This window comes from Buceros rhinoceros, unplaced genomic scaffold, assembly GCF_000710305.1.
Source record: "Buceros rhinoceros silvestris isolate BGI_N320 unplaced genomic scaffold, ASM71030v1 scaffold9730, whole genome shotgun sequence".
NCBI classification, from domain to species: Eukaryota; Metazoa; Chordata; class Aves; order Bucerotiformes; family Bucerotidae; genus Buceros; species Buceros rhinoceros.
Genome location: NW_010391351.1, coordinates 71360 through 89892, shown reverse-complemented (window position 1 = coordinate 89892; position 18533 = coordinate 71360). Strand labels below are relative to the sequence as shown.

The following is an 18533-nucleotide window of genomic DNA, read 5'->3' as shown; positions in this document are numbered from 1 at the left end:
CTTCCGGCAGGCCTGGGGAGGTGGCAGAGGGAGCACTCCAGGAGTTTGGTTCGTCTGTTGTAACAACAAAGAAACGGGTGTTAAGGGCATATTCAGCAGCGCAGAGGGTGTATTGCACAGGCCTGTGCATTCTGAGCAACACTGACAGCCAAACCACACACCAGACCAAAACTCCTCTGCTTTAGGAATACAAGACTTAAACATCTCTATCTTAGGTGAGGTGATACTCCCAGGGGAGTCAATGGGGAGGAAAACAGAAATAATCTCCCTCACCTCCTCCTCCCCCCCAAAAAAAGAGTCCAGGAGAAGCAAGAGCCACAGGTTCGGTAACTGCAAATGTTGGAAACCTTGGCCTTTTTTCATACAGATCCTGCTTCCCTCTGCCTACATTAAATTATTCTTAAAATAATAAAGGCACGTGCTCATGAAGCCAAATTGCCTCTTTTGTAGCTGTATAATGGATTTCTTAGCTGGGCAATATCAGCGCTGTCTCTGAGGACAAATGAGGATTTTCTGCCATCTATTAAACATGTCCCTACAAGCATATAGTAATTGACAAGAATTTGTAGCTCAGATAAGGTCATCATTGAATTCTGTCTCATCTGTTTTCTAAACAGATATAATATTGCAGTGTTTATGGCCCCACAATTCTTAGAGGGTACTTAGGAAGCTCTGCTTTTATATCACAGCATCAGCCGCTAAGTCTCTTGGCTGTGCAGTTTGAATTTCCCCTCATTACTTAGCCTCAACACAATATGGTTAGATTGTTCAGATCCTGTTTAATTTAGCTAAATAGACATCTCCTTTGCTGAATCATGATGATTTTCCTAACTCATTGGTACAAAACAAAATATTCTGATATGCCTTTGTCTTGCATACACCATCTTCATTTCTTTTGATTAACGTTCCTGTGGACAACAAATCCATCATGACTAATGACAGGACGACTCCTATTCTTAACCATCTACATAGAGGTTAGAGAAATCACTGAGCTTAGCTAATGTCATTCCCTATTTAGCACCACTGCCTGGCTCTGAACGGTATGAGCAATAATCTGTCAGAAATGAAGGACTGTCTCGGGAATCCATGGAAACGAGGTGGAACCCATGGCAAGAGCTGCATATTTCATGGGGGAGAAAATGGAACCTTATCGCTGAAAAACAAGCATGGATTTCTGCAGGTCAGGACTAGTATCTCTCAGTGATATCAACTGTCCTTTAAAAGATACATCTATTTTTCTTGGTGCTACGACTGCTTTCATTATCATGAAGATGCACATTATCTTGAAAAATGGAATGGGTTTTACTGCCCAGACTGAGATCTGCAGCTTGCTTGACTGAGATGGCACTTTTAAGTTAATAGCTTGATTGAGTGATTGCTGTCTTGCAGATAAAAATAGGAGAGACAATAGCGAGGTGGGTGACGTAAAGGGAGGGAGCAGTGCAGTTAGCTGAGGAGCTATTTATTTTCCCAGATGGTGTTTGTCATATGCTTCTGCATAATGAGCATATGTGTGGAGAGGATTAGCATTTGAGAGGGGTAGAAAGTACAAGTTTTGTGTAAGACAAATAAACTTTGAGCTGGGAATCTAAATGGGCTGAGGGTCTCGACTGAATTTAAAAAAAAAAGAAATCACACTTTCTTACCCTCCAGTTAAGGCTGAGTAATGCACCATCTGCTCCCTGCTTGGCACTTGAGCAAGAAAAAAATAAAAGCAAGGCTCATGCCTGTAGAGTGATCAGCTCCTAGGAGCTTGCTTACAAAAAGCACCTACATCGATGGGTTTGCTCTTTACTTCTGCTCTTCAGCACTATCCCCCACACCCCCAACTCCCCGGCAGAGGACTACAGGCTGTGCCTAATGGGGGAGGCACACCCCAGCTCCTTTTAGATCTGAAATCCGGGGGATCACATTTTTGTTAACACTCGAATCAGGGACTGTGCACAGGGTCCAAGGCACTTTGCCTGGTTCTTTAAAACTCTCCTGGGACTCTGCCAAGCAGCACGAAGCTGCCTGTGTGCACCAGCAAGGTACCCGAGCTAGCACTGAACAGCCACCACAGGCCTTAGAATATTAAGTTTTTGCTTTTCATGTCATTGTCACACCTCCCCAGGGTAGAGGTGGTGCTGAGCATTGACCTGACCAATGCATTTGACTTAACTACAGTCTTCTTTCCCAGTAGTCCATGGGATGATGTTTTTCACTGGGTGGCAGTGAAGAGCAGTGACCCATTACCAGATGTTGTGCAGGGCTCTGAGAACATCTGAAGTTACAGAAATATCTCGTTACTCTGGGAAGTATCAGCTGCACACCAGTAAAAACATCAAATGGTTTGGAGCAGGAAGATGCTTTTGGGTAACAAGATTGCCTCTGTGCAAAATGCTCAAATGACAGACAAGCCACGTGGCAACCATTCAAAACCAAGAGGGCAAACACCTCTCACAGCTCCTCTGAGGCAGGAAGGGCAATATCTACCAATTATCTGCGAGACACTCCGTGAAAGAGACCTGGGGGGTGAGCGGCCTGCTGTTTTATTCCCTAAAGACAAGAGAAGTAGTTTATTAATGGACTGTCTCCCTAGAAAATCTTCATGTTTTTTTTTCTGTTTGTTTTTATGGAGGAGAGGGGAAAATTATCAAACATTGCAGTGAGAAATCATAGCAGGTTAGAAGCTAATTCAAGAAGAGTGAATCAGTGTATTTATTACATGCAATGATATGTAAATACAGGTATCTGTAAACTAGGACTATATGCATCACCAGTTTTCTGCCTCTTCCCCAGAAAACCCTAAAAAAAAGACAGCCTGGCCAACTAAGCAAGAAGACTTGTAGCCACAACTTAAAGGGAAGCCTGGCTGTGGGAGAACCCCAAGTGGGCCACTGGCTGCAGTCTGTTTAAAATACAGTGCCTGACCTTCTTGATGGGGAGGCACCTATACTGGCTGGATTTCCAGTGGCTGGGGGCAAAAGCTGCCATGAAATAAAACTAACATTCATCTTCTCTGGCAATATAGTACTTGTGAGTAAGAAACTTAGCAAAATGAATTTCTGTAAGGTTTAAGTACCATCAGTCTGAGACCGCAAAAAACCCAAATATTTTTTCTTTCAAATTGAATGCAATTATGTAGAAAGTCATCCTCAGCCTTGGTAGACATTAATGACAACAAACCAGTGTTGCAATAGGTCACAGGCTAGCGAGGAGAATACTGATATGAGAGTATTTTAACCAACTTCCCTCTAATATTTGAACATTATGGGAAAACACCACAATTACTGGAGTAGAGCAAAGTGCAGTAACATAAACAATTTGTTTCTCAAAAAACAAAACAAAACAACAAACCCCAATCTTTTAAAGAAAGAGCTTTGTTCAAGGTTCATGAATGAAGGTTCATTTGGACCTGTTCAACCAGCACTGAAATGATCGCTTTTCCATAACAAATGTAAACAGGAGAAAAATGCAAAATTTTATTCTGTAGAGCAACTAAACTAAGGATTTATCTTTATGCTTATGCTGAGGTTATAATTGCATTTTGGAAAGAGTTATTAATATTTATGAACTTTTTTCCTGTAGTTTTTACGCTTTATATAAAATGTGTTAATCATGAACATAACCTACTTTTACTGTAATTTCCAAGTATCTCAAAACATTTAGCAAATACACTAAACCAGAGACAGAGCAACGATTTTGCTTTTTTCTCCCTTCACCTCTGGGAGGAACTGAAGACAGTATTTGTTTAATAGAGCATGAATTACCAATGCCCAAACAACTTACAAGGCAAAGTGAAGGCTACCACATTTGGTTGAAACTGCTGGAGAGATTTAGGGAAGACGTAGTTTTAAATTTGTTTCTGCCTTTATCACTCTGGGTATCATTCTTACTGTGGGAGAAACTGTTTTTCAAAGGTTTACATCTCACTGAAAGCTAATAGATGCCTTCTGCTCTTTTTTGAAAGGAGAAAATCTCCCTTGACCTACTAATTTAGACAAGATAAATGAGCTGGGAGCAGCACTGTAATCTGTCACTGCGATGGCATTTGACGCAGTGTAATTTAGTAGGTGTTTTTCTGGGTGTCTTTTAGTTTCCACAAGCTATTGTCATGCAGGTTGGTGGCATTTCTCCATGTGATGTGTAAGAATGACTCACCTATGACCAGTTTTGCATAACTCCCAGGCAAGGAGTAAACTGCTAACTGAGTAAGAGACACCACAGACACAAGATCCTAAGTGTGTAGGAGGACAAGCAGGAGATGAACGCAGCCATTTTGGAGGAAGAGTGACAATGAAAAACATCAGAAGCAGAAGTTTTCTGTCTAAAGGCTTTTTTGTTTGAGGTAGACCTGCCAGATACACAAGGGATGCCTTCTGCTGTGATATGGTCCTTTGTTCGATCAGTCACCACGGGCACATCCATGTGGAATAGCCTTTTCATCATTAGCACTGCCCTTATACTTCTTTTTTTTTAAGCCACGATGGCAGCGTGCTATGGGTGCAAACTGTTTCTATGTACAGAAGTGATACACATGCAATATACATTTACACATGGATGGCTTACATCCAAACCACTAGCAGCAGAAACCTGGCTTTACTGACAATGGAGAAGAGAGGTCTGTCTGTCTGATTTTCTGAGCGTTGCCTAGGTACTAAGTCAGAGGAAAGAGCTCAGTCTGCTGATAAGTTACCTAATTTCCTGCAACACTTGTATTTTCTTTCCAGGTTGACCTTCTAAGATTCTGTCAAGTCTAGTCTTGCTGTGTTTATCTGCTCTGCCAAGACCTCTTGTCAAGAGAAGTTAGACCTCAGATTGAGACTCGGTTCTCCTTTTGCATCAAAGTATTTTAAATAATTACTTGGAAGTTGACTAAGAATGTGGGATTTTTAATCAGATAAAATTAACTATAAAATATTAGTATTAATTTACCTGGTACTTAATAGTAATGTTAAGAGTAAAAATGACATAACATTTTATTATTTAAGTACAATAAAATCTCAATGCCTTTTTAATTTCCAACTTATGTGAATAATGAACAACATATTAAAGCTTTGAAAGCTTTAGTAGTCTGAATGAAACATTTCTCGAAATGTCGAAGCAGGTGTTTTCATATCCTCCCAGAATTACTTTTGTAGGGAATCAAAGAGTTTTTGATTACATAAAAAACACGGTACTTCTTTTTCTTCCCCCCACTTTTTGTCTGAAATTATGTGTTGCCAGGAGGCGGCAAACAGTTCTTACAGATGCTGCTAATAACAAAAATGGAAAAAAATGTCCCCTGGTGAGTAGACACTAATGTTGGCAGTGTTACACCAGGAATGCATTTGGCTCTTTCTCATTACAGCTTGACATTTTTGTGATGTTCCTGATTGCGTTGGTCTCCTGCAGCTTGTCTTTAACGCTCCCTAAGGAGGGATATTTCAGAATATTTAAAGAACCTTCAATATTTCATCCTAGAGCTTCCACAATCTACACATCCAGCACCCTTTGTCTCCTGAAAGAAATGATTCTCTGAGGTTTTGATGATTAGAGAAGTCTAGCTGTCAGCCTCATGCAAACATGACACGCCACACCACCCATTCCCCCAGCTTCTCCCGGAAATTGAGTGGCAATGGGCTCTGCCCCCACCTCACAGGCTCCCTATAGTTCTGGATGTGAAGTTGTACTTCTTGTTAATTATTCAAATGGAAATGTTTTCTCACAAATTACACTTTGCTTGGCTCCCTTTCCACTGCACTTATCCACATTCAGATCCCTCAACATCAGTAGCTCTGGACATAAACATCAATGGATTTAGGTGCCTTCTGCTGTGATATGGTCCTTTGTTCGATCAGTCACCACGGGCACATCCATGTGGAATAGCCTTTTCATCATTAGCACTGCCCTTACACTTCTTTTTTTTTAAGCCACGATGGCAGCGTGCTATAGGTGCAAACTGTTTCTATGTACAGAAGTGATACACATGCAATATACATTTACAGAAATAAATCCAGGTTATACTCAGTTATTTTGGCACATGACCTACTTTGTCCTACGCATATAGTTAAGTGATCTGTTCGGTATTGTGGAGCCTTGTTTCTGACACAATGAAAACCTAATCTAATTTCTTGCTATCTTAATGTAACCACATTCATTATACGCCTGTCTGTTCGTACTCAGTAATGTCACAGTGACTCTGAATGTTTACAGAAGTTTGTAAATATAGCATTGCTTAAGAGTGGAATTTTTCTGCTTTACAGTGATTTGAGTTTTTGGCTTTGCACATTTATTTTTGCAAAGATTGAGGGTGGCTGGTCAGGGTAACCAGGTAGTTAACAAAGTCGTGAAAGATTACACAACAATAAACATGTGTTTGAGTCCCTGCATCTTTTACTTCCGAGTTTTGTGCGCAGGATTTTCAGAATTGCGGTATCATTTGTTTAAGAAGGACTGCAGTTTGGCGTATGAAACACTGCGAGGCCCAGACTCTCTCTTACCAAAGTCATTGTGCATTTTTATTTTTGTGACTGGTCTAATATTGGACGAGGGGGTCATTACGACTTCTGGGAGCTATTGGTGGCCTGGCTTCTGTAGATGTCCATGGGAACAGTGCCGTTGATACTCTGATGCTCTACTTCTTTTCATGTTACTAATCATTACTGATGAGCAACAATTTAATTCCTTTGGGTTCATTACATCCATCTTCCATTTTATATTTTGCCTAAATATAAAATGGAAGATGCCCCAAATATTTTTACAGCCAAGGTGGTGTTTATAAAGTCTGTGCAAGGGCCATCTGATATGACTTTGAATGATCTCATCTCAGGTAAAATTCACTCTCATCACCATTTTTGTACTCTGCATGAAAGTTTCTGAGAAAAAGTGCTTTCATGTTCTGAGAGATCTAATTTGAGAATTATCGAAACACACTTTAGAAAGAGCAGACTGTTATGCTTGGAAAACCAAATCTGCAGAAGCTCAGGAGATGATACTGCTTGTTTTTGGAGCTAAAGGAACAGGGAGAAAAGGAAAATTTAAACTTAGGGCAGAGAGAGCAGAACTGAATGTTGCAAGGAAAAAAATTTAAAAACCCTTTAGAAAAATGCTGGATGTTTTCTTGGAACAAGAAAGAACTATGGATGAAAGGACTTTTCAGTGTTTTATGTAATGTATTCTTTAAATACAGTTAACAAAGAAACATGGGAAGTGATTGATCTGACTTGGAGAGTTCCTATTCTTATTCTGCACTGCTTTTGACCCTACATGATAGCCAGTGCATCCTCAGTCAGTGCCTCTCCCTGAGTTAGCTGTGTAATTATGGCACTGCTTCACCAGTATTTTACTGTCCTAATCACTTGAGATAATGGTTTAATTGCCTTACAGAGTCAGAGAGAGGTGTCTCAGAAGACCTGTGGAAATCAATGCCTGCTCTTCCATTGAACGTCTACTCAACAAATGTTGGGGAGCTCCTTCTGGGAAGCCCTTTTAGAGTCTATGGATCAAAGCTGAGTAGATGGACACAGGGATTCACACCCATTGCTCCACATCGGGCTCTTTTTAGAAAGCATGAGTTACTGCTTGTAAGTGGCTTGAGACCTTTCAGGCTAATGCAAGAGATAACTAGTGAATTCAGAAGCGTTCAGAATTTCTGCCCTGGAGAGCAGGTGGATGGCATTGTCTCCAGGACTTGGATGGTCTTAGGGTGCTGTTTTAGACCTCTCCCGGTTATCTTGTCATTGTTCGCCCCTTAAATAGAAATCCATAAGCCATTCACTGTGATTTTATAATAGTGCCTAAGCTCTGCATCACTTGACTTTCTCCAACAAATTCGCTCACACCTTACAACAGGACCAAGATATTTCTAACGCTGCCCTTACAATAGCAGGAATAAAAAAGTGTAATTTTTCTATGTAGGAAAATACCAGAAAAAGTGTAGAATGGGAGAGAGAGAAAAAAAATACCAAAACCACACTTACAAACAGGCTACTTTTCAGATATGAAACACGATTTAGTAAAACAGTTTAATAATTTACTGTAATAGTCTTCTGCCTATGAATCTTTAGGCCAGATGATGATGAGTACCTAGTTTATCACTCATTCCAAGACCCATTTTGGCTTGTTCAATAGATATGGATCTAGTAAACAGTCTCATCCATTAAATATTTAAACCAATGCTCATGATCACTAATCTGAGTGAACTTGGCAAATTTGATTTTTCCTTGAATCAAGTTAATGTATCTGCACAAATGTTACAGGATCACTCACGAACAGCTGAAATGAAAATTTACAGCCTGTACACAGCTAACTCCTCACTGCTGTGCCAGAGGTAAGTCTATGGACAGCCTAAGTTCTTGAGTGATGTTGCTCTAACTACACATTATCATTCACTAGGTCCTTCGGGCGGTTTGGTACCCTTTTTGGAGTGCTAAGCATCTCACGCATCTATCAGATCAGAGCTATGCAGGCAAAATAACTTCATCCCTTCAGTAAAGAAGGGTTTATTTTTCCTGTGTGGTCAGGCAGTAGAGAAGAAGCAGCAGAAACCTGAGCAGTTCTCTTCCAGAGCCATGATCTGGAAATTCTACATTGCAAGTTACTGTATAATTAAAAAAGATAATGACTTTAAAATTAGTTTTTATTAATAGAATTAAGTCACATTAAGTCATAAAAGGTGATCATAAATATGTTAATAGAATGTGTGGTATTAATGAAAAACATTCTGCAGAGACTGAATAATTTAAGAGTTGAATATTACACACATAATTAAACTTAAATATTAAAATTATTAATTATCACAGCTAAAATGGGCATTAATGGCAGGCATTGCATCCTGCCTGATCGATAAATATCTGTCAATATTAAAAAGATGTAGATGATACATGGAATTTATTTAATAAGTGAAGAATCCAGAGCATTTTGACTATATATGAAATGCCCCTAGAAAGTTGTTTCTGGCAGGTGCTGAATTTTGGCTGGATCAGTTAAGATCTCAGCAGGATCTTGAGCAAAACACATAACTTGGTTTGAAGGCATCCTTATTTACAAAGCTCATGAATAAGTATTCCCATCCTAATTAGGGTAGAAGCTGCGGAATGAGTTTAGTCTCTCTTTAGCAAACTGGAGCAGACTCTTCAGCAGACTGGAGGCTGCTGGGCACTGAAGGTGCAGAGCAGACCCTGGGACCACGCTTGCTGTCAGGGCTCCCGTGGTATCTGATAACTTTTGAACACTGAGATAGTTCTCTGAAAACTGTGTAATGAGATGGAAGTACACAAATAAACGAATATCACATCGTAATATTCAGCTCCTAATGAGTAACAAACTAGATGTTGTTAGAAAACCAAGACGTTTAAAATTTCATTTTCTGAGGGTCTTTTCCCAAGCTGAAAGAGGACATGAGTTCTGCTAACGTCTCCCTGTGGCTGGGAAAAGCATCAGTCAGGAACTGCACCATAGGATGGCACACGAGAAGGGCAAAGGCAGGACCAGCTGCAAGTCCTTCTATGGCCCAAGCTTGCCTTCTCTAGTGGTTACAATCACAGGTTTTTATGTCATTCTCTGTGTGGCCATTTAGACTCACCACATTTCTGATGCCAACAATGAGAGTCATAAGAGGCCCTGTTAGTTTAATTTACTCTTGGGTATCACAGTATCAGGTCACTGGCAAAGCTTTTCTGATACAGCTTAATCACCTCTTGTTGTACTTTTCTAACACTTTTCATACTTTCCTGGCTGCGCTTTTGTCCCTAAAAGAGCTGATAGCTGCTTAGGGATTCTTTCGAGCAAGCAAAAAAGTCAGAGTTTTTACACCTGGATAACCACAGATCAATTAAAAGATCACTTAAATTAGTTCAAAGCCATTGCATCCCAAGTTCAGCTGATATTCTTAGAGGTGGAGTCTTTATTGGGAGGTACGAAATGTTCACATGCAATAGTTTCTGGGTCCTTCTAGAGAGTATGAAGTTTGACGTCTCCAAATCACTCTTTGCTTAAAAATGTAGCTGAGTGGCTCTGCTCTCCTAAGGGGAAATACGTGCCGTTGCTGACAACTGACTGTGCTGAAGTGATGGTCGACCACTGGCACAGGAGGAGTCCCCATCCCTAGAGTTATTTAAAAGTCATGTCGATGGGGTGTTTAGGAACCAGGTTTACTGGTGGACTAGGCAGTGCTGGGTTAATAGTTGAACTTTATGATCTTAAGGGTCTTTTCCAACCTAAATGATTCTATGATTCTATGCAGACCCGGTTTTAGATCTCTTGGAGTGTAGCCGTTGCAGTGGTTGCTGCACAACCTTCATGCTGAGAATTACTGGGTTAGGCCACAGGAATAACGGTTCGTGCCTTCATACTGTTCCCTTTGATATGCAGCTCTGTATTGCAAGGATAACATCGCAGACACATAGGGAAGCTAACTCTGATTAAGAACAAGTTGGAGGGATGCAGTCTTGCTATTACCTGGGGCCTGTGGCAAATTTTCAAATGAGAGGGAATACGAAATGAGCAGCAGGAGAGGGATTTTATGAGACAGTACACTGCAACAGCAGAAGACTGGACGTCATCCTGTGGCAAACTGCAAAGACACAGTAAGTGTTACTGAATTCCTGTTTTTCCCATTTATCTGGATTACATGAAGAAAGGAGAAACTGATGCTGTGGAGACAGACAGATGGCTGCGTTCTTTCAGGCCTTGTATTTTGGGTGCTTATCTTCTAATATCGTCAACTGGATGGAAATACAGGAAGCCACAAAAAAAAAAAAAAGATTTGTGGGTGGAACTTTGCCGTTCTTTGGATGGTAAGTCTGCTTGCCAGTTTCTGTGCGCAAAACCAGGGATAATGATTATTCATCTGTTTATTTACTGTCATTTAGCTGTAATCATCTACACTTTACGCCATATTAGTAAATCTACTCCAGAATATTATATTATAATAATTAAGCCTTAGTAATAAGAGAACTTGCTCAACAGCCTTATTATTAAATCTTTCCTCAGATGTGGGGGGACACTGCCAATTTTGGCATGGATTATAATGTGTGCGGATTAGTGAGGTTCTGCTTTAATAATAATATGGGGTAGTCAACTAGGAATTTTAATCTTTAAAGTGCTTTTCAAGCATTAAATAATTAATCCCCATAACACTCCCATGAGACAGGTACGCAAATATTACTATCCCTGTTATACAGATGGGGGAAGTGTGGGTTAGAGAATTCAGCTGGACTTGCCAAAGCCACTGGGAGTGTAATTGCAAAAGCAATGTTTAGGACTATGGGAAAGGACTCAGTATTTTTGTATTTAAAAAGTAAGGAAAAGGTATCGATTCCTTGGAAGCTCAAAAACATTGCCACAAACCTGAAAAAGTCTTCACATGTGTCCCTCTTTCTTCCCGAACTGTGTTTCCTATTTCTGTGTCAAGATATACCTATGTAAAAGGTCTACATATGTTTTAAAATAGAAATTTGATGTAAGACAGAAATAACAAGACACACCCACATATGCATATACATATACATACACTGTTATTTAACAGGAGGAGGTTCTACTTTGCTGCTAGCTGCTACATATCTATTAAATACTACAGACGTTTGTAAAGCAAATTTTAATATTAAATTTTGTCCTTGAATAGCTTTTACCCATAGCAATAAAACAGCTAGAACCTTTGGGAGCCCAGATTCAAACTGTCTGATGGTTTTAGACCAGTTTTATTAACCAGTATATTCATTAAGTTAGTCTTTTTTCTTTTCTTTTTTTTCTTTTTCTACACATCACAGGTTCCTGAAATTAAGTTGGTATTGCTAGAAATAAGAAGATGGTATTGGAAATGCAACAGGAATATGAATGAATGTTTGTGGTTCCACCAAGGAGGTCACAGAGGAAAGGAGACTCTTCCAAAATGACTATTGATTTTTGCACTCACATCAGATGAATGATAGATGGGGAAGTTCAAGTTTCTAATAATACCCAACTTTAGCTCTAGAGATTTATAAAATGAGTGTTAAAAATAGGATGAATTTGATTATCTGATCAGTAGTCTGAACAGGTAGGAGTATCTGGCTTAAATGTATGGGCCCAGATGCTTTAGCCATTTATTAGACAAACATAAGCTTCAGACATATTAACAGAGTTAAAGAACCAGAAAAATGTGGTTTGCAGCTGACGAGAGGTTTCTGAAGCAATTAGCTGTATTCAAGGAATAAAAACACACTACAAGCTCCCCATTTTTTTTTGCAAATGGTCACTACTAAAGCCTACCAAACCTGTGGTGCAAGGAAACATGGACACTTAAGATTTGATCTGGATGTACTTTCTAAACCACCTTCTAGGACCTGCTTCTCTTTTGTGCTGTATCTAACTTCAGGTAATCCTGCTGATCATCTTCCACAGGTGATTATTTATAGGACAATTCCTGTGGGAGAAATGTGGGCTCATAACAGACTGCACTATGATGTTATGGAAGGGGCCTCTGATAAGGCATGGTTGATATATCTGTTCTACATCAGGAAATTTGACTTAGATCTTTGGTCAGTGCTCTAACGAATGGAGGCACAGTCACAGTTTTGGGTGGGAAAAGCCCCACTGCCCATTGCAAAACTGGCACTTTAGAAAAAGTCTTCCCCTCAAAATTCTTTCATTAAAAACACCTAACATGCATAGTTTCATTTTATAACACACATAGTTTCATTTGACCTGATCTTATGCTTTTATCAATCAAGTGTTTCGGTTTTGGTGTTGACTCAAACTAAATTGCTTTTGATTTTCTGGAGAGATTTTACTTGGAAAAAAATTCTGTCCTAACACTTCCTGCCAAATAAATAATCAGACCCATTCACAGCTGAGTAACTGCACAAAACTAACTTTAGCTGTATTTATAGAGGATTTATGTTTCTCCTTATTTCAGGAAAAAAGATTTATTTCCTGTGTACATTATGCTAAGAAGGAAGAATAAAGATAATGCATAAAAGGTTGTGGTTATTAATATATAACACTTATGGTGGAACTGCAGTTCACTGAGCTTCCTGTGCTTGACAACAAGGACTTGCAAAATGGCCCTAGTGTCAGTCTTGATTTTTAACTCATGATCTCTCTGAACTACCTTTAGTAAAGAACAAAGCAGATATCAGGTGAGAATGACTGCAAGGAATGGTGCAATTCGGGTTCCTACATGATGCAGGAACTTCTTCCTTGCTAGGATGTCTCCGATGGAGAACTACACAGGTACCATTTTCAAATGGCCTCTCGAGGTGTCCAGCTCTGCACCAGCAAAGTATAGGGACATGTCTGTGTGCAGAAAATTCTTATTCATAGAGACAAATTGCAAACAAGATGTAACTGGAAACACACGCAAGTGATTGATTAGATGACCCGGATTTGCACACACAAGAATGATAACTTAGGCACAGCTTAGTGCTTGGGTGCTGGGGGCAGGAATTCTTTGGGCGTCACACTGGAGATGCTGCTCAAAGCTCAAAGGCTAGGAGGATGTCCCTTTGGGTATAACTCCCTTTCTATTTCCTATCTGTCTGCTTCAGTAGTGTGAGACTGGCCTTAGAATTTTCACAAATATACCACAAGGTACAAAGTCAGCAGCAGACAGACTGAATGCATCTGACTGCTTCTGTGTTTTCTGTGATAACAACAATCAATAAAAAAAAAAAGAAAAATAAGCTTTTCTTCTCCTTTACCTTCCAGGTATCGTTTCTGGATCATGCCTCTCTATTACAATTCTTATGTATCTAAACAATCCATGCAATTAGATCTGATTTATGAAGAATACAGCTTGAAATCAAGTGTAAAGTGCTATGTGTAAATTCAGCATAGCCACTGGGTTTAAAAAACAAGTATTGCCTTACAGCATGTTCCAACAAGCCTTCAAATTTACATTAGTTATTACTTCAAGAGGCTGAGCACTAATACTGTTTGAGATCAGCAGCTAACTTCCACCTTCACATTATTAGTATTTTAGCAAGTGAAGTACCATAAGGAAGAGGAAAATCATGGCTTTGGTTCTCAAAAGTTTAAGATTTTCTATCTGAGAAGTCATATTCAGAGTATACTTTTTTTTTGTCATGAGAAAAAGCGGCTCTCCAGCAGACCTATGGCTGTGTTCTTTGCACTAGCAGCAGCGTAACATGTAGAATCAGTTATGTGGGATATTAAAAGAGATTTGTAAAGTCCGTAGCTGCTTTGGTATCTAAGATAATCAGTTACGAAAGAAAAGTTGAACCCAGTAGAACCTATTAAGTGAGCCAGCACGTAAGAAAAAGTTGGAAAAGACTCTTAACAGTTGTGAGACACAAAAGCGTATTAGAGAAAGATAATATACATGCAGAGTTTACAAACCGTGTCTTTAGGGTGGCCCAATAAGTAGAAATATGGGGACCCATGCTTGTCACTTTTCATGCACATGGAGAGACTGGAAGGTACCATTCCTAAAGGAAGGGGAGGAACAGCCTAGGACCAATCATTAGAATTAACAGAACCAGTGACATATAGATATTTCACTATTGTTAGAGCAGAGAATTCTTAGTAAGTTTAGAACAACTGAGTAAAAAGCTTGTATGTAACAGGAAAGAAGTATTTCTGTAAAGCTAAGACAAATAAGCATGCTGTAAGTCTAAATATTAGTAGACGACCGAAAATACTATGCATATATATTCAGGATGTAGATTCACCTGGACTACAGATGTGGAATACATCTTGAGGTGCTTTCTGAAGGAGTCACAACAAATCAAAAGCAAAGGGTTCAACGCTTTTCAAAATGGTGACAATTTATTTGTATGAAAAATCCCTGTATTGGTATCAACTCTGACATTTTTGGGGGTTTTTTTGGTGGGATAGTGCTGAAATATGAGCTGAGAGTTTCCTTAAGGCCCTTCAGAAATGACTTGCTGCTAAATGACTTACAGCTTTAATCTGTTAACCAGCAATGATTTTGTGTAGACTGAAACTTTACCTTTTGTGTGCAGAACTCTTCCTCCCTCAAATAGTCAAAACTGAATCTAAACTCTAGTTCTGCAAAATCACCTGAATGTCACGAACCCATGGGGTGAATTCTGCACATAATTTACCGTTGTGTAAAACAACAGAGATTCCAAAAATGCATGGTGCAACCCCAGGACATGTCTTTTATTGAAGCCAAATGACAGGGGCAAGAGAGGGCAAGAACCACCACTGTGTAAACCCGTACAGCACCAACGAGCCCCGTCACACAGATTCCTTGTCCACCAAATGTCAATGGTTCTGGTTCTCATGTCTCTGCGTGTGTTAGCATCACACCATGACCCAGCACGCTCAGGGCCAGACCCAGATTTCCAAGGCAGGGCAATGAAAAAGTTTTCCAAAATCTCTGTGAATGGGCTGGAGTCTCTAAAACTTACGCCTTTCTGCATGAGCTGTTAAGCAACTTAAAACTAAATTAAAAACTACCAAACTTGGTAGGAAGTATGATTTTGAAGTCCTGCTAAGAAAGCAGGAAGGGAAATTAATTCTCTTCCTTCTAGTTGTTTCACAGGTGAAATGCAGTGTTTCTGCTCCCTCTGCAGTGCCAGACAGGAGGTTGTGCCTTGCTGGAGGGTTGGAGTTCACCTGCAAGTGTTAACTGTGCCTCAGCCTCTGCCTTCACACCTTGTTTGCAATTACTTGGTTAAAATAATCATTGCTTTCAGATACCTTTGGGAACTTACATATTTTAACGTAGCTTTGAGTAATCAACGCTTCAGCCGGGAAAGGCTAGGAACAGTAAAGCCGAAGCAGCAAGCTGCCAGGACTGCTGGAACTGAGAATGAAGCATCCCAGGCTCTCCTAGGGACCTTCTTCCACAGATATTTAGAGAAAACAGTGGTTCTTCACAGAGGAAACTGTAGCTTCCTGGGGCTGATTCGTCGTTAGCATTAACTTGCCTCTTGCAGAACTCGTTGCTTCATGGAGAGGATGTGATTTTTTAGTTTTACTTTATCTTTAATGTTGCTATTTTGGGATTTCGTGAAGAGTTTTCCCACATTTTGCCTTCAGGGATGTTGCTTCAGCCCCATGTTTGGCTGCGCAACATACATGTATTTCTCGTGGTGTTTATACATCTATGACTAAGGCCCGAAATATAGAAGCTTCAGTAATTAGGCTCCCAGGGTGTGAGCAGACAGATTTTTAGAAGTGCTGTGCACCCAGTAGCTCCCGCTGAGGTCAATAATCTCATAGGTAGAGATTACACTCCAGCCAGCCTCCCCAGGCATTAAGTGTTTTTCAGGATCAGGATTCCCAGCAGTCTTTCTTGCACAGTAATATGATTTCTCACTATGGCTTGGTTCTTCAGAGAACACGGCTGGCAGACTTTCCTATGAAACACGCTGCTGATGTTCTTCGGGTTTAGACGAGCTGTGATACTATACCTTTGGCAGAAGTGCAGTTCCTCTAGCTATCCTTATCCTCAGCAAACCTGTTCTGAGATGCCAGGCGATAAAACATCAGTTTTCTAAGCTTCTTTTGTTGCACGCTGCTGTGAAATCAGCTATCGTTCAGGAGCATTAATCATATCCATGCTCCTTCTCATATATTCCGATGCTACCACATACGCTACAAGTGGTTTTCTCCCTCTGAAGTGCTCTGGGACCTTTGCCTTTTGTTTTCAAGCAAAATCAGCTTGGAGTTGAGTTAAATGATGCATTCGTAACACATTTTATTTCTTCCCACAGGTTTGAATAGTGGCTCAGCTCAGACAGAATTTTCTGAGATGTACTTGTAGAGACAGCTTTCCAGGCAGCATAAATGACATAAGTCATTCAGGAGATTCACATCCTCCCATGAGCTTGTCCTTTGCTTCTTCAGTGAGCGCTTTCTTCTTTTCAACACACGTTCTTTTCTTTTACAGATCACTTTCTTACCGTTGATGATTTTTCCTTAACGCTGCTTTTACTGGTGTCAGTCACATCATCATTCAAACACAGATATTTCTTGCACTTAAATATATACTGCCATATTTTGTACTAACAGAAACATGGCTCTGGAATTTAAAAAGCATTGGTTATATTGCACAAGGCAAATCAAAAAGTTGAAGACTGAGAGACGATGTGACGGTTTTTGGCTGGTTGATTTAGGTTGTTCTGGGTAAGCTTCCTTCTTCTGCTTTGAGTCTGAATGCCTCTGCTGTTGGAAAGGTCTTTAAACACAGAGTTACTAAACTGACTTAGAAAGTCCCCGACCATTTTACTTGTCAGAAATTGAGAGAATATCGAGGAAAGGACACTGGTGCACTTGCTCGGTTTTTTGATTTCTCCCTAGGCTTCAGCTGCACACCACTGTTGCCATCCAGATAACAGCTCAGTCCTCCAGCCTTGTGTTTTTATACTCGGCTAAATCTTATTTCCCTTATTTCCGTGGATCTTAATGAGAATAAGTAGTATTTCTGACATGTACTTGTTTAAAATAACCAAAATTGTTTATTTCAGTAAAAAAACCTCAACTGTGCAGTTCTGGTGGGAAGAAGCGGGAACTACTAAATATTGACTAGTTTAGCTGCTGGCCTCAGGACCACTTTATCCTTGAGCTTACTGTCACAATCTTCTCTGCATTCAGTTTTCCGTTATTTGGAAAGAACGCTCTTTCTGGGGGTCTCTGTCTCTGACAGACATTCTTTGCAGCACAAGGACTTACCCTTGAGATCTGGCCTTCTCGAGACATGCCCTCCAGTTGTCATCACTGCTGTCTGTTAATTTCTGTTTTTAACTGCCTAAGCAGACTGCTGTTGGTTTTTATGTGCACCTTCTGTTTGTTTTTAGAGCATTTCTCATTGTTTTGGAAAATAACCTAGGGGGTGCTTTACTATCTGTTAATTTCAACAGGCATCTTCTCACTTTGCTTCCATCCTGCCTGCAGCACGGACACAGCGCTAACATTTCTCTGCTTGCGTAATGCACATATTAAGAACTGCAGACATGTGGATGCTTTCTGTAGGTTGTGTGTGCAGTACAGGGTAACTCCTGAACATTTTTACGGCTTTTTCACTGCAGCAGGACAACAGCTTTCAAGCGCAGCTACTTAATTTTCCTCCTGTATGGAGCTGTAAGCTGGGGATGCAGCTAGGAAAATTATCTGATTAAACAGCACTTATTTCTAGCAACTTTTATTTTGCAGTAATCTGCATTTTCACACAAACTAGAGCTATGCATTCCAAATGCATTTCTGAATGGCAAGCATGGCTTTAAACCGTCCTGTGAAGCCACCTTCTTTCTTTCTGTTAGCACTATAAAGTAGATTTATGGTGGTTTATGGTATTTTCTACTCATGTTCTTCTGGCGAAGGGAAGACTCGTGCACATTTTCACCTTTTGGGTCATTCATTTTCCCAAAACAATGCTGTTTATACTGAACTTTTAAAAAATCTATTTATATTTTCTAACGATTCTGGAATAAGGTACAGATTTACAAGATTATATAAATACAGAAATTTGTTTTGGATGTCCCGTAAACCTAGTGCCATCCAGAACCGGCATCTCGAGAAAGTCGTATTTGGAATGGGTCTGGATGGCAATAGATTCTTTGCTCATAGCAGCCTCCTCTGACTCTCCCCCCTTCCCCCCC

At 40.0% G+C, this 18533-nt stretch overlaps 1 protein-coding gene across 1 annotated transcript in view; it reads right to left on the bottom strand.

Annotated features, from left to right (window-relative positions):
- MAGI2 (membrane associated guanylate kinase, WW and PDZ domain containing 2) overlaps positions 1 to 18533 on the bottom strand; it is a gene marked incomplete at its 5' end in the record, with an annotated part of 91504 nt that overhangs the window by 1831 nt on the left and 71140 nt on the right. The window contains one exon of the mRNA XM_010141417.1: positions 2 to 54. Within this exon, the coding sequence (XP_010139719.1) occupies positions 2 to 54 (53 nt within the window). The remainder of the gene's footprint in view (position 1; positions 55 to 18533) is intronic.